The sequence below is a fragment of the Suricata suricatta genome, chromosome 3 (assembly GCF_006229205.1).
Source record: "Suricata suricatta isolate VVHF042 chromosome 3, meerkat_22Aug2017_6uvM2_HiC, whole genome shotgun sequence".
NCBI classification, from domain to species: domain Eukaryota; kingdom Metazoa; phylum Chordata; class Mammalia; order Carnivora; family Herpestidae; genus Suricata; species Suricata suricatta.
In genome coordinates this window covers 33,239,969-33,255,375 of record NC_043702.1, presented here as the reverse complement: position 1 = coordinate 33,255,375, position 15,407 = coordinate 33,239,969, and the positions used below count along the sequence as shown (strand labels likewise).

General features: G+C 40.4%; 1 protein-coding gene across 1 annotated transcript in view; it reads right to left on the bottom strand.

Moving 5' to 3' along the window:
* ORC2 (origin recognition complex subunit 2) overlaps positions 1–9,614 on the bottom strand; it is a 43,754-nt gene extending 34,140 nt beyond the window's left edge. Inside the window, exons 1-4 of the mRNA XM_029934107.1 lie at positions 8,876–9,614; positions 5,446–5,494; positions 4,409–4,512; positions 3,834–3,977 (exon numbers count right to left, since the gene is read on the bottom strand). Coding sequence (XP_029789967.1) covers positions 3,834–3,977; positions 4,409–4,505 — 241 coding nt within the window. The 5' untranslated portion in view covers positions 4,506–4,512; positions 5,446–5,494; positions 8,876–9,614. The remainder of the gene's footprint in view (positions 1–3,833; positions 3,978–4,408; positions 4,513–5,445; positions 5,495–8,875) is intronic.
* Between the last annotated feature and the right edge of the window lie 5,793 nt (positions 9,615–15,407).

Genomic DNA, 15,407 nt, shown 5'->3' with positions numbered 1-15,407 from the left:
ACCTGACATAATCCTTAAGTTAAAAAGTAGTACTGTGAATAAGGCTAAATTAAATACACTATGAGGAAACCACATATATATCCAAGAATTTTCTAGTAGCCAACTTACAAAGAATAATTATAGAGTTACACTATTCCTAAGACTAAAAAACAAACCAATTGTTCAAGAGAAGCATCAATAAGACAAATTACTCTTAAAGACACCTATTCAATTGCTTTGGGATATCTTTGGGAAAAACCTTCTATCTAAGGCTGAGATTACGTAGACTTCTATGCAATGACTGTTCTCCAGACTGGATGGGATTAGCAGACTATGAGAATGATGCCAGGTATGTCAAGATGTGAGCTTTTTATAAGAAGCAGTTTACACTTTGATAGTAAGTAAAAGGGTTAATAAAATATTTAGAGGTCATTGTTGAAAAAGTTGATTTTTTAACTACTCCTAAGGATTCTTTGCCAAATGTCCTTCTGTGCTTTAAAAATAATGCATATTGGGGCACCTGGGTGGCACAGCTCGTTAAGCATTCGACTTAAAAAAAATTTTTTTAATGTTTATTTATTTTTGAGAGGAGAGAGACACACACAGAATCTGAAGCAGGCTCCAGGCTCTGAGGCGTCAGCACAGAGCCTGATGCGGGGCTGGAACTCATGAACAACGATATCATGATCTGGGCTGAAGTTGGACACTTAACTGACAGAACCACCCAAGTGCCCCAAGCATTTGACTCTTGATCTAGGCTCAGGTCACAATCTCATGGTTTGTGGGTTCAAGCCCCACATCAGGCTCTGCCCCGATGGTGTGGAGCCCGCATGGGATTTTGTCTCTCCTCTCTGCCCCTCCCCTGTTTGTGCTCTTTCTCTCTCTCTCTCAAAATAAATAAATAAATTTTAAAAAATGCATATTTGTTTTCTGTTATAGTAAAAGAATTGCCAGAAATTTATTGTTCATTCTCTCAAATAAGGCTAAAGAAGACTGTAATAGATGTCACCATTTCCACTCTGAAGAAAACATTAAAAGAAAACTCTCCTTCCTATACCATAACTGGAATAGCATTCTCCCCTATACACATTTTGGCATACAAGTAAAAACAAATCAAAACAGAGTCATGTCTGTGAGACTTAATTATAAGTTATGGGCTTGTCTATTGTACATCCCCATGGCCTAATGAAAAGCTCCATTTCCTGGACTCAGAGACTGTCAACACAAGCCTGTGTGTGTGTGCACGTACATATACACAGAAAACACACAGCCAACTGTTAATAGTTCCGGGTTCTCTACAGCATGCATTCTCAACAGGAATGTATTGTCCCAGATGGATTAAAAATTGGCTTGGTGGGAGGAAGGAGAATGTGAAAAACATCTTAGATCTTACAATGGTCTGTGGTCCTCCAAAGAGCCAAAGATATGTAAACAGATATATAAAAAGATACAGAACATATATGTAGCACTGAAACTTCACAGGTAGGGGCAATCAGGAGAAAATGTCTAAAAGAAGGCTCTTTATGAGATGAGAGTAAAAAACAGGTTGCGAAACACTGCTCTAAGGCAAAGACTCCCTGTAAGTGTGCAAACTAAAAGGCAAGGTTATGGCTACATTGCGTAACGATCCTCTCAAGCCTTTGCGGATGCCAGTCAGGGCCTGAGGAAGGGGCAGGAACAAGGGTCAGAAGCCCGAGGGCATTTGTCCTGGTCTGGGGCATTCTCCTCCAGGTATTCCAATGTGCTTCCAAATATCGTTTGCTGAAGTGCTATTATATGAAAGTTTGGAGGCACTGAGTTTCTACTACATATATGCATTTTTCTTTAAAGATTTTATTTATTTTTAATTTAATTAATTAATTATTTAATGTAATCTCTACACTCAATGTAGGGCTCGAATTTACAACCCTAAGATCAAGAGTCACAGCCAGGTGCCCCACACATATGTATTACTTTTACGATAAGAAACAATGAAAACAAAAACACTTTTAAAAAATATATATTGTTTTCAATCTCTCCTTAGGTCTAACATAATAGGAGTCAAGATTTCAAAGTTCTATTTAGAACATGCCCTAGGGGCGGCTGGGTGGCTCAGTGGGTTGAGTGTCCGACTTCCGACTTCGGTCAGGTCATGATCTCACGGTTCGTGGGTTCGAGCCCCGCATCAGGCTCTGTGCTGACGGCTCGGAGCCTGGAGCCTGCTTCAGATTTTGTGCCTCCCTCTCTCTCTGACCCTGCCCTGCGCATGCTCGCTCCCTCTCTCAAAAGTAAACAAAACATTAAAAAAAAATTAGAACATGCCCTTAAGATGTTGACTGCCCCACTGGGGAAACTTTTAAAAGAATCCACTCTGTCTACTTAGTCTGTTGAGGGACAGCAGTCATTTTTTTGTATCATGCTATTTAACAGTGGGAACTAAAACCACAGAGGTGTCATGACTGAAGAAGTGACAAAAAGATCAGGAGTAGTGATGATGGCTATTTATAAGCCAAGAACGAGAGAGCAAAAACGTACATGAGAGAGACAGGTGGCACAGAGAGAAGAGGACAGGTGGCACAGAGAGAAGAGAACAGACGCACAGAGAGGACATGAGGGAGACTGGGAGATCCACGAAAGCAAAGTCCCTAGGTTTTTAATGTTGTCTCAGTTCCAATGCCTCTAGTGCCCAACAATACTGATTTTGTTTTTTGGTCTTTGTTTATTAAGCCAACTTAAGTAGATCTGTGTTCCTTGAGCTCTAACTAAAAGATAATAAGTCTAAAAAATTTTAAATATAATCTGGCAGGAATCTGGCTTAGATGTAAAAAACCAAAACAAAACAAAAACCTGCAATACCAGGATGCCTATAGTGAAACATTACTTCTTGGAATGTTCCTTCTGTTTCTGTAAAGAAGACCAAAGTAGGGGCACCTGGGTGGCTCAGTCAGTTAAGTGTCCAACTTCAGCTCAGGTCATGATCTTACGGTCCATGAGTTTGAGCGCCATGTCAGGCTCTGTGCTGACAGCTCGGAGCCTGGAGCCTGTTTGGGATTCTTTGTCTCCCTCTCTCTCTGCCCCTCCCCCTACTCATGTTCTGTTTCTCCCTCTCTCTCAAAAATAAACATTAAAAAAAAGACCAAAGTAATAATGAAATGACTTGCTTTATGAAATTATCTCAAATTATTAAAAATATAAATATCTTTAAAAAACAACTTTAGATTAGTCTGTAGAATTTTTCTAAAAATAATTAGGTGCAGGGCTGGTTGCTTATGGGGAATAAAAGCTAAAGAAAAAAAAACTATTATGGAAACTCAGTACTTCTAACTTTTCCAATTGTACATGAAAAAACTGAAGCAAGTGCTTTTCTTTCTTTTTCTTTTTTAATTTTTTTTTATTTATTTTTGAGAGACAGAGAGAGACAGTGCGAGCAGGGGAGGGTCAGAGAGAGAGGGAGACACAGAATCCAAAACAGGCTCAGGCTCTGAGCTAGCTGTCAGCACAGAGCCTGACAAAGAGCGGGGCTCGAACCCATGAACCGTGAGATCGTGACCTGAGCTTAACCAACTGAGTCACCCAGGCGCCCCAGCAAGTGCTTTTCTGATGAGAAATAAAACAGCAGGCCTGATGAAAAGAGTTCTGGAGAAGGATGGTGGTGATAGTAGCATAACATTATGAACACATTTAATACTAATACAACTGAGCTATACACTTAAAAATTAGGTAAAGTTTATATTATATGTAGTTTGCAATAAAAAAATAATAATATGGCACACCACTGCCTAACCTACCAGACTACTTTTATGTATCCTGCAGAACGATTTCAGCTACTAGGGGAAATCTGAGTGTACATTGCCTTTCCCCAACCCCCAAAATACCTTGAATATCTCGTCCTAAAACTTCCACATAGTTCTGATCTTTTAAGACTTCCCGGTCATCTTCGTCCAAATCATATTCTGGCTTCTTTATTATTTTTTTTGTGTTGACCAAAAGCTGAGCTCGCTCCTTTTTTAATTTAGCTCCTATAAAGAATATCCAAAGAATTAGAACATGATAGGTATAAATTCTTTCTAAACATTACATTTAAATAAGTAAACTATACTACTTATATGGTCATAATTTAAAATCTGGAAGAAAATTCAGTGTTTTTGATGAAAGTATATACTACTCTTCATACAGTTTATATTATTTTAAAAAACCCCTGAAAAGTGTATTATTTTGGTTAATTACAATGGGTAGTTATCATTTACCCCTATTAAGCATTTCATATCAGATAAAGCTTTATTATTTTTAATTTTCAAAAGTTTAGAGTAGCCTAAAAAGTTTTCATTTAGCCTTACTAGATTAAATACTTTGTGCTATATATTCAAAATAGAAGGTTAAAATATTTTAAAAAGTGAAAAACCGATAACCATCACATAAACATCTCTTCAAATGTATAATCACTCAGTACCTCCTTCTCTATCAAGAATGTGATTAAGAACATCATCATCTCCCACAAACTGAACCTCCAGCATCTTGTCTTCCTTTAATTCCAGTGTACTCATCATTGCCAACCTAAACAAAAGCAATAAAGCACTCAAAAGTGATGAAAAATTCATATCAACAGCCAAATTAACTAAACATTCACATAATACCTGTACTTGTATAAAACATTTAAAGAAGTATTAAGTATAAAAAATATACTATGAATTATCCTATCAATTTATTTTTTTGATAATAGGTAACTCAGTTCTTTATCTGAAACATGGAAAAGACAGGAAGAAGGAGGCATTTGAGCACTGGAAAAAGATTCAATTTAAACAAGGCAACTAAAGTATAACAGGGAAACAATTCTTTCTGTAAAGAAAGCTCTAACCAATCTAGAGAATGAGAGCATTACCAGAAAGGGGGTGGTTAATACATGACACTTAGAACAGGGACAGCCAGGCAAAGAATAATGGCTTGTTAGATTTTAGTATCTGTTCATTGGAAATAAATAGTCCACTGGCGAAAGTCTATGTCCTTCACTGGCATTCCGAACCTGGATCAAGTACTCCTCCAGCACCTCCCTCTACTACCAATGCATGCTTACCAAACAACTTTACAATTATGAATATGGCTTGCTGGGTATCCTGGCAACTAAACAGTAAACATGAAGCTTTCTAATACTTTATAGTCAGTTCTTCACTGAAAAACTTCAGAGTAGTCTGGTAAGCAGACTGATCAACTCTGCCTACTCTGAAAAAATTTAGTTTCAGAACTTATAATACTAATGGCCTGAAACTAACTGTGATTCTAATGAGCTGCTAGCTAATTGGTTTACCCCTCAAAAAAAAAGGAATTTTTCTTCTCTCCTCCCTCTCCTATAAATCCTATTTTTGTCTTTTCTCCTAGAGGAACTACGTCACTCATGACTCAGCTATTTGCATGCAAATAACTTGGCAACTTACTAAATGTTGCCAAGTTTGCTTTTGCAAACTTAAATGACTTGTCTCTATTTTCATTTACCTTTAAAGGTATTACACATTCTGCACCTGGAAAATTCAGGTAGAGTCCCCTGCAATTGGAAAAAAAAAAAAAAAAAGAACTTGGTTAAGGTCAGCTAACAGGCAATAAAAGAAACAAGTTCATAGTTTTAACAAACAAGACGAATAGACAAATGTGGTTCTTACAAAGTCAAAAGTTATTTTGAAGGCATAGAAAAGGGCAAAATGGCCATCAGTATTTTGGCCAGGAAGCACTAGATGAGAAGATCTGGACCGTGGGGGCAGGTAGCTGGAGAGGCCAAAATTTGAGACTTACTATGCTGGACACAGTTTTGAATATTCTATACATATTCTCATTTAACCCTCACCAACTCTAATGGAATTCTGTTTTGTGTATAAAGATAATACTTCATCTATAATTTTATGACCACTGCCAGCAGACATACCTTTTGGCCATTTTTCTAGTCATGATATTGTTTTCTATTACGAGGAATTTGGATGTATTAGAGACGAAGTTTAATGCATCTACACGACATTTAAAAAAATTTTTTTAAGGTTTATTCATTTTTCAGAGACAGAGAGAGACAAAGAGACAAAGCATGAGGGGCAGAGGGGCAGAAAGGGAAGGAGACAGAATCCGAAGCAGACTCCAGGCTCTGAGCTGTCAGCACAGACCCCGACACAAGGCTCCAACTATAGACCGCAAGATGGTCACCTGAGCTGAATTTGGATGCTTAACTGACTGAGCCACTCCCATCTGCGTGACATCTGTATATAACAAAGAAACATAATTTCCTTATATCTGTATAAAATAGTTTTTCTGAGGGGCTGTTTGTCAGGCATTCTATTAGGTACTTTCAAGTATAGTAGACCATTAAATCCTCAGATTCTTTGAGGTAGTTAATAAATATATAATTCCCCTAATTACAGATGAGTAAACTGAGGTTAACTATCAAATTATTCGTGGTAATTACTGTGGTAGGGCTAAAACCCAAGTTTGACTGATGCCAAAGTCCCTGATCATTCTACTATACACTTTTCCTGCCATTAAATATGAATCTATTATCCTAAAATGCTTGTTCCAACCTCTGGAAACTATTTATCATATATCTAATAATTTTCCCATCTGGCAGTTCAAACATCCCAAGATTACTAGTTTCTCCAGGTTCCGGTTCATTCAAGTTAAACATCCCTAGTTCTATCAAGCATACATTAAAAAAAATTTTTTTAATGTTTGTTTATTATTGAGATAGAGAGAAACAGACTATGAGTGGGGGGAAGGACAGAGAGAGAGGGAGACACAGAATCCGAAGTAGGCTCCAGGCTCCGAGCTATTAGCACAGAGCCTGACGTGGGCCTCAAATTCACAACCTGAAAGATCATGACCTGATCTGAAGACGGACACTTAACCAACAGCCATCCGGGCACCCCAATCTACATTTTTCTTAGTCTCTTTCATGTTTATTTATTTTTGAGAGAGAGTGCGGGCGCACCCATGAGCTGGTGGAGGGGCAGAGAGGATCCGTAGCAGGTTCTGTGCTGTCAGTGCTGAACTCGACCTGGAGTTTGAACTCATGAACCGTGACAACCATGAGACCATGACCTGCCATGAAGTCAGTCGCTTAACCAACTGAGCCCCCCAGACACTCCTATCAAGCATACTTTTACAAGCATGGCCAGATTCAGTCTAATGTCTCTTGTTTTTAAAATATAAACCGCTATGTTCTACAAAGGATTTGAAGTAGACAATAAGCAAGTGCAATAAAACAAATGACAAACTGTAATAGTAATAGGAGTCTGGATCCAGGAAAATATAAGGAAATCAGACAATACATCATAAAAAGAATTGTGGCTCAGAGCTAACTGGCAACCAAAGTGAAAAAGGAATAAAGGTCAGTTATATAATTCTCATTCACAAAAGTTTAGTAGTTCCTTCTGGGAAAGATTTTCAAGGAAAATTTAAAAATGAAAATTTTAGACAACTGAATATTGTCCTTTGCAACTTTCCTATGGTATTTTACATAAGAATTGCCTGGACAGAGGCATCCTAACTTAATCTTGTTTTTGGCTGAAAGCATTTATATGTGATTTCCTTTTCTATATTTTAAGCCATCTTATTACACAGTATAGAACCACCAAACTGAAGAATCTTCTACAAAGACTTGAAAGAAATCTTTCCTTCCTTCTCCAACAATTTATGAAAACAACAAAAAACAAACAAAAAACCCCCACCACTTGACAACCACAAAACAAAAAGCGAATTTTTAGTCATCATTTACTCTTCAAGGCACTGTCTTTGGGGGCTTATTTTAAGTGGGAGCGCCCGGGTGGCTAGTCAGTTAAGCAACCGACTTCGGCTCACGGCATCATCCCACGGTTCCTGGGTTTGAGCCCCGCGACGGGCTCTGTGCTGACAGCTCGGAGCCTGGAGCCTGCCTTCGGATTCTGTGTCTCCCTCTCTCTCTGACCTTTCCCTGCTCGCGCTGTCTCTTTCTTTTTCTCTCTCAAAAATAAATTAAAAAAAAATGACCTATTAATGAATTTTAAGTGGACTCCTTTCAAGGAGTTAACCGGGCAGGTAATACAGCAGCACCAAAAGAATATTAACAGCAACACACTCCCTTTGAAAGCAAATAAAGGATTTGCTACAATTTTTAAAAACATAATCCTTTAAAAAAAAGTGGTATAGATTAGCACCAATTTTAATATCAGATAAGCGTAAATTCTGATCCTAACTCCACACTCACAGCTGGTCAAAACTGTGATTAAATGAGCTCATTGTGCTTGGCATTTGAAAATACTAATTATATATTCCTTATCACCGTTTTCTTTAAACTTCAACTTAACCATGTCGATCTCTGGCACATCTCTACATCTCCTCTAATAGAAAAGGTGCTCAGTAAATGAGGAATGAACATCTGTTTAAGGTGCAGTGCCCATACACAAAGCTGTAGGAGAGCCATGCTATTTGTCTTCAGATTGCAACTTAACTAGGGTAGGTTCTGTTAGGATTTCAGTTGTGACACGAAAACTAATGCACCAACATCTCTTTAATGTAAAAAGCTCTTCCAGAAGAGCCTGGTTCATCTACAGTTTTACCACCTAGCACGGTCCCGGGGTACTGACCAGTTAGTAGGATTCTTCTGGGGCATCCAGGCTGGGATGCCATCAAAGGTTCTCACTCCCGTGGTAGTTCTGGCATGAAATCTCTTCCCCCTCAGCCGTCGTGGTGCCTGCTCCTCTCTGGGCTCCTTACACTTTGGTTACAGATGTGCACAGTTCTCTTTACGAACACAAGGCTCTTTAAGCCAAGAAACTGATAACGTTGGTAATGCGCCCCTGGCACAGAAGGCCTATCACTGCTGGAGAGACCGACCAACGCTACTTCCAGAAAGAACCTGTCACCCCCAACAAGTATTTATGGACTTTGGCCCCGACCTCGAGACACTTACCAGTTGGCGGCGCCGGGGGTCCTCGGGGGCTTCGCGCTGCGTCGAGAGGGCAACGACCCAGCCCGGAGCGGCGAGGGGGAGCCCTCTTCGAGACGAACACCCCAGCTCGGCCACGGAGCTGGGCGCCACCGACTCACCTCACAAACCCCGAGTTACACGGGAGAGGGAAACGGGCTGCACCACGCACCGTTAGGTCTCCGCCAGGCGCCTCTCGGGCGGCCCGGCGCCTGCCGGACGGTGCCCCGCTTACTGGGGGCTCCAGGGGAGGTGGCTTCCTCCCCAGCACGGAAAGGCCTGATTCCCGTTAAGCACTGGCGGAGCAGGGTCGCAGGGTCTCGGAGTCGCAGAGACAAGTAGGGAAAGCGGGAGGCCGGCTGGGGGCTGGGGACCTGTCTGGGCACACCAAATCTCCCGCCCTGCTCAGGGGGCGGAGTCCAGGAAAGCCAATAGAAAGCGGAGTCAGCGGAGAGCGACATGTCTGCCCGCCAGTCGGATTCCTCCTGCCGACCCCGCCTATCAAGAAACCTGAGGAAAACGAATCCCTCAACTCGGGGTCTGGGCCTTTCCTATTCTCTTTCCGTTTCCGGGGAAAGGAGAAGGAAGTGTTGCTTACACCTGGGGCAATTTGTAGAGGTGTAGCTGATTGAGCCGTCTTTCTTGAGGCAATCTTAAAAGTCTTAATTGGTTTCTCTAGACACCTTCTTTTGAGCAAAAAGATAATGGGAATGAGATTACGTTTTTGTTAAACATTTATTTCGAGGGCGTCTGGGTGCCTCAGTCGGTTAAGCCTCTGATTTTGGCTGAGGTCATGATCTCGTGGTTCATGGGTTCTGGCCCAGCGTCGGGCTCTGTGCTGACAGCTGGGAGCCTGGAGGCTGCTTCGGATTCTGTGTTTCCCTCTCTGCCCCTCCCCTGCTCGCGCTCTGTCTCAAACATAGAATAAACATTAAAAAAAATTTTTTTAACCCGTTTGTTTCGTTTGGGGGTGAAAGGTAGGATTCCGTTCATCTTAAGGTTTTGGGGTAGGGAAAAAAGGAGACAGTCTTCTCTGTAAACAAGAGAACTAGGGGCCAGGCACTGAATATGAAGATGATCCAGAACAGACTACTAATGGGATGGAGAGACTGGGAAAATGTATCAAGTATATGCAAAGAGATACTGAAAAAGAAAAGGATTGGACCTACTAGGATACGGTATCATCCACTAACAGAATACTGTTTGATTTAGATGCATTTATTCAAAACAAAAACACTACAGAATACCCTTCGTGCTAGATAATGATATACTATTGAGACAAACACAATCTCTGCTGTTAGCTGTTACAGTAAATACTATAGGAGAAGATACTGAAGGGACAAACATGAGAAAAATGCTACCATATGAGAAGTTAAATGTTTATTGGATCATGTGACATAAGTATCTAAAGGACAGAAGTCAGGAACAATTTCCTTGGAGGAAGAGATGTTTCAAAACTGAGAGTTGAGGGTCGTCTGGGTGGCTCAGTCGGTTGAGCATCTGACTTTGGCTCAGGTCATGGCCTCACAGTTTGTGGGTTCAAGCCCCATATCGGGCTCTGTGCTGCTCTCTAGCTCAGAGTCTGGTGCTTGCTTCAGATTATTTGTCTCTCTCTCTGCCCCTCCCCTGTTCACGCTCTGTCTCTCAAAAATAAATAAATATTTAAAAAAAATTTTTTTAACTGAGGGTTGAGTAGTTTTAGGCCAGGCAAAGAGGGGTAAAATTTTCCAGCTAGAAAGCTCAAGTCAATACAGCAGGTGTGTAAAGGGCCAAGAGGCAAACACCAAAGTTGGATCTGTCGTTTTGAGGGCTAGTTTGGCTCTTGGCACACTAGTCAGAGTTGTACTGAAAGATCTCTCTGGATAAGGAGTAAGAGTGGAGCAGAAGGAAGAGATGGAATCACACCTTTTGGAAGCTGTTTAGGAAATCCATTTGAGAAAGAGAAATGATGGTAGCCTGGATACCTCAATATTCCATTTTGGTTGGCAAAATTTAAGAAAACAAAGGATAAAGGTAGTTTTCTCTACACTGCAAATGAAGGAGGAGCCTGGGGAAGGGTAAGTACAGAGAAAAGACACCATAGCAGTTAACAATGAAGTGCTTGAAAAATTCCTACAAATGTGATGACCTAGGAATATTGAAGAGATATTCCTACAAATGTGATGACCTAGGAATATTGAAGAGATATTCAACTAATATGTTCTTTATGTTTCTGTGACGTACTGTCTTCCATCTCCTCTTCAAATCTACACTAAAGTCTATAGACTCAGAGGCCTTGGTTTGAGTGGTGGGTTTTGATTATGGTTTTTATGGTATATTTGTGGAAAAAAGGAAGGTGCTGAGTGTCCTTCATTTTTATTATTCTTTAAATAGTTCAGTTTATTCAGTTAGCTTTGAGCACCTACCTATACCAGGGACATAGTGCCCAGGTATGTCCCTTACTATTAAGGAACTTAGATTCTTGTTGGGTAGAAACAGTCAGGTAACTTCAATGCAGTAAGTGTAAGTGCAAGCACAGACTTTGCTGAGAACTCCCAGGACGACCACCACTTAGCTTAGCAGTAAACAGAGGAAAGGCCTCTGCAACTACAGATGATAGAGAACTGGGATGGAAAAGGGATTTCAGGAAGAGAGTATCAATTAAAAAATGAGTGTGATGGGGCGTCTGGGTAGTGCAGTTGGTTAAGTGTCCAACTCTTGGTTTCAGCTCGTCATGATCTCACAGTTTGTGAGTTTGAGCCCCACATTGGGGTCTGCGCTGACAGTGCAAGGCCTGGTTGGGAATCTCTCTCTCTGCCCTTCCCCCACTCACGCTGTCTCTCTTTCAAAAAATAAATTTAGTACAAAGCAGTTTGGTGTCAAACCTTAAGTAAAAGTATGAATGATAGGAGATGGAATGGGAGAAGTCAGGCTAACGAACAGAAGTTATCCTCTATGATGGAACCACTGAATAACTGTAACCAGGGGACTGATAGGTGTTTTATTTTTATTTTTATTTGTTTTTTTATTCATTTTTGAGAGACAGAGACAGCGTGAGCAGGGAAGGGTCAGAGAGAGAGGGAGACACAGACTCTGAAACAGGCTCCAGGCTCTGAGCTAGCTGTCAGCACAGCTGACATGGGGGAGAACATGACCTGAGCTGAAGCCAGACGCTCAACCGATGGAGCCACCCAGGCGCCCCTGATAGGTGTTTTATATTAATCACTAATGAAGGTAAATTTGATAGGGGCAGGGATTTAGTTAGGCTATCAAAGCAGTCTGGACATGAAGATGAAGACAGGAGTTTGAGCTGGAGTAGTAAGACTGGAAAGGAAAAGATGAATTTGGGGTAAAGAAGGCAGGCAAAGTCAGCAGGATTTGGAAACTGGATACAGAGGTGAGGGAGAAGGAAGATGTAATTCCCAGGTTTCTGGCACGGTTGCCTGGGTATTAGTTCTCAGTGTGCTGTGAAAGATTACAGGTAAGAGAGAAAGAGTTTAGTTTGAGGCATCTTGAATGTGAAACCCCTTTGAAAAATAGATATCCAGTTATCCTGCAAACAGTGGGAATAAGAGTTTGAAATTCATTCAAGAGATGAAGAGAGAGAACTAGGGGTCATCAGTGTATAGATTAGAGCCAAAGGGAGAAAAAAAGAATTGCCTTAGGAAGCTGAGTAAAACAAGAAATGAAGTGTGATACCTCATCATTGGGGACAGGCAGCATGCAGATGAGGAGAGTTGTAGATCAAGTTTTTCTTTGAAGTGGGAAAGAATAGGAAATCAACCTAGCATCATGGCCTCCATGTGAAGAAGAGTTGAGGTTCCTGAGAAAAGTAGTACTTAAAGTGATGAAGCTTTGGAACATAAACTGAAGGGGATGAGAAAGTGGGCAGGCCCAAGAAGTACAAGAACCTCAAAGTGTTGGGGGCTTAAGGTTGGGGCCAATGAAATTGTATCAATGCCTAGTGTTCAGTGGCCTGAGTAAGGGAATAGAAAAGGCACCGTGTAGCATTGATATGGATGAGTCTACACACAAACACACACAGAGGATTAATCTCTTAAATTGGCATTTACTGTTTTATATATTTCTCTAGGGAAAAAATTCTTGAGTCAGTGGTCCTGGGTCAAAGAAGGAAAGCTTAGCTATGAATGTCAAAGATTGTTATAGAATTAAAGTCAGCTTTCAATGTTGATTGCACGTGAGAATTACCTGGGAAGCTGTTAAATTATTAATGCTAGATCCCAATCCCAGAGAGTCTGAATGTGGCCTGGTAGTCAAAATTTAAGAAAAAATACCCAGATGATTTTAACATGCAGCTGGGGTTGAGAAGCACTGAGCTAGGGAGTATGAAAATTTTTGTCAATGTGAAATGACCTAGATGCTATGCATTAAACACATACTTGCTAAGGGATAATAGGGCTAGAATGTCAGTGACAGATGCCTCAGCACATAATTTCTACTCAGTTTTTAAATTTTTTAACGTTTATTTTTGAGGAGAGAGATGGAGTGTGAGCAGGGTTGGGCAGAGAGAGGGAGACACAGAATCCAAAGTGGTACCCAGGCTCTGAGCTGACAGCAGAGAGCCTGATGCAGGGCTCAAACCTACAAACTGTGAGATCATGACCTCAACCAAAGTTGTATGCTTAACTGACTGAGCCACCTACTCAGAGTTTTTTTGGGTTTTTTTTTTGTTTGTTTGTTTGTTTTAAGATACCAGTTTGATTTCAGTCCTGCTCAGGAGAAAGTCATTACTTCTTTTTTTCCCCCTTTTAAAAAAATTTTTTTTTAATTTATTTTTGAGACAGAGTGAGACAGTATGAGCAGGGGAGGGGCAGAGAGAGTTGGAGACACAGAATCTGAAGTAGGCTCCAATCTGTGTGATCAGCACAGAGCCCAACGTGGGGCTCGAACCCACTATCTGTGAGATCATGACCTGAGTGAAAGTCAGGTGCTTAACTGACTGAGCCACCCAGGTGCCCCAAAAGTCATGACTTCTATCTCAACATCTAGGAATAAAAGAGAATACAGTTGTGAGATCCTATTTCATCTCCAGGATTTCTTTTTTTTTTTTTTAGTTAAAAAATGTTTTAAAGTGTTTCGTTTTGAGAGAGAGAGCGAGCACGACAGAGCATGAGGAGAGAAGGGGCAGAGAGGGAGGGAGACACAGAACCCAAGGCAGGCTCCAGGCTCTGAGCTGGCAGCACAGAGCCCAATGTGGGACTTGAACCCAGAAACCCAAGAGAATGAGACCAGAGTCGAAGTTGGATGCTCAACCAACTAGGCCACCCAGGCACCCCTATCTTCAGGATGCTCTTACCCAGGGATGATAAGGCCCTCATAAAGCAGAAATTAGTAATGAAAGATTTGGCAGATTAATCCTTTAAAAATACACACATAATAATTCAGACTCTGGGAAATGAGCTTTAGAATATAGTTTTACAGTGTACATAAGGCCATTATTTATAACAGTTGTTATAAGTATCTATAGAATTTCTTAAAATTCTGATTATTTTCTTTGAGCAAATGGGGATTTTCCTACTGAATACTGATTGGAGAGAATAAAAATATTTTTGAATTGTTTTTAAATTGTATAATGATTCAGATTTGTTTATATTGGTCAGCATGACCTGGACAGAAAAAATGTTTCATTCCTAATGTGTATTAAACATTGTTCCCTAAGTGCCGGAAGTGACTGGTCCTTCAGGTGAGTTTTAGGAGCAGTCAGCCCCACCTCTTTCTGATATAACACCTTGAGGAAAACAAGAGTTGTTATTAAGGATTATATAGATCCTATTTGGATGAGGACCTTGGGTCCAGATTTAGACCTTTAGAAACCCTAAATACAAAACTTTATTTGTACCCTCTCTCACAGTGTTTAAAACACTAAATCATAAAATAATTGTAAGTCAGTCCAAAAAAATCTAATTTCCTCCCAAGCCACCTGACACCCCTTTTTTTTTTTTTTCAGGGGAGGAGCTGCAAAAGGCAAAAAAAAAAAAAAAGATTTTGTGAGTTGCCTTAAACCATTGTCTTCTGAAACTGCTAATCTATATTAGCAAATTTGAATTAAGGCATATTAAACAAGATATTTTTAAAAAGAGTTTCATATTGCTTGGATCTGAAGTAAAAGAATAAAGCCTTGGTCTTTTGCTTTGTTCATTTTAGCCACTCTGACTGGTGTGAGGTGGTATCTCAGTGTGGTTTTGATTTGTGTTTCCCTGATGATGAGTGATGTTGAGCATCATTTTATGTGTCTGTAGGCCATTTGGATGTCCTCTTTGGAGAAGTGTCTGTTCATATCTTCTGCCCATTTCTTCCCTGGATTATTTGTTTTGTGACTGTGAAGTTTGGTGAGTTCCTTGTACATTTTCGATATTAGCCCTTTATCTGATATGTCATTTGCAACTATCTTTTCCCATTCTGTCGGTTGCCTATTAGTTTTCTTGATTGTTTCCTTTGCCTTGCAGAAGCTTTTTATCTTGATGAAGTCCCAAGGGTTCAGTTTTGCTTTCATTTCCCTTGCCTTTGAGGATGTGTC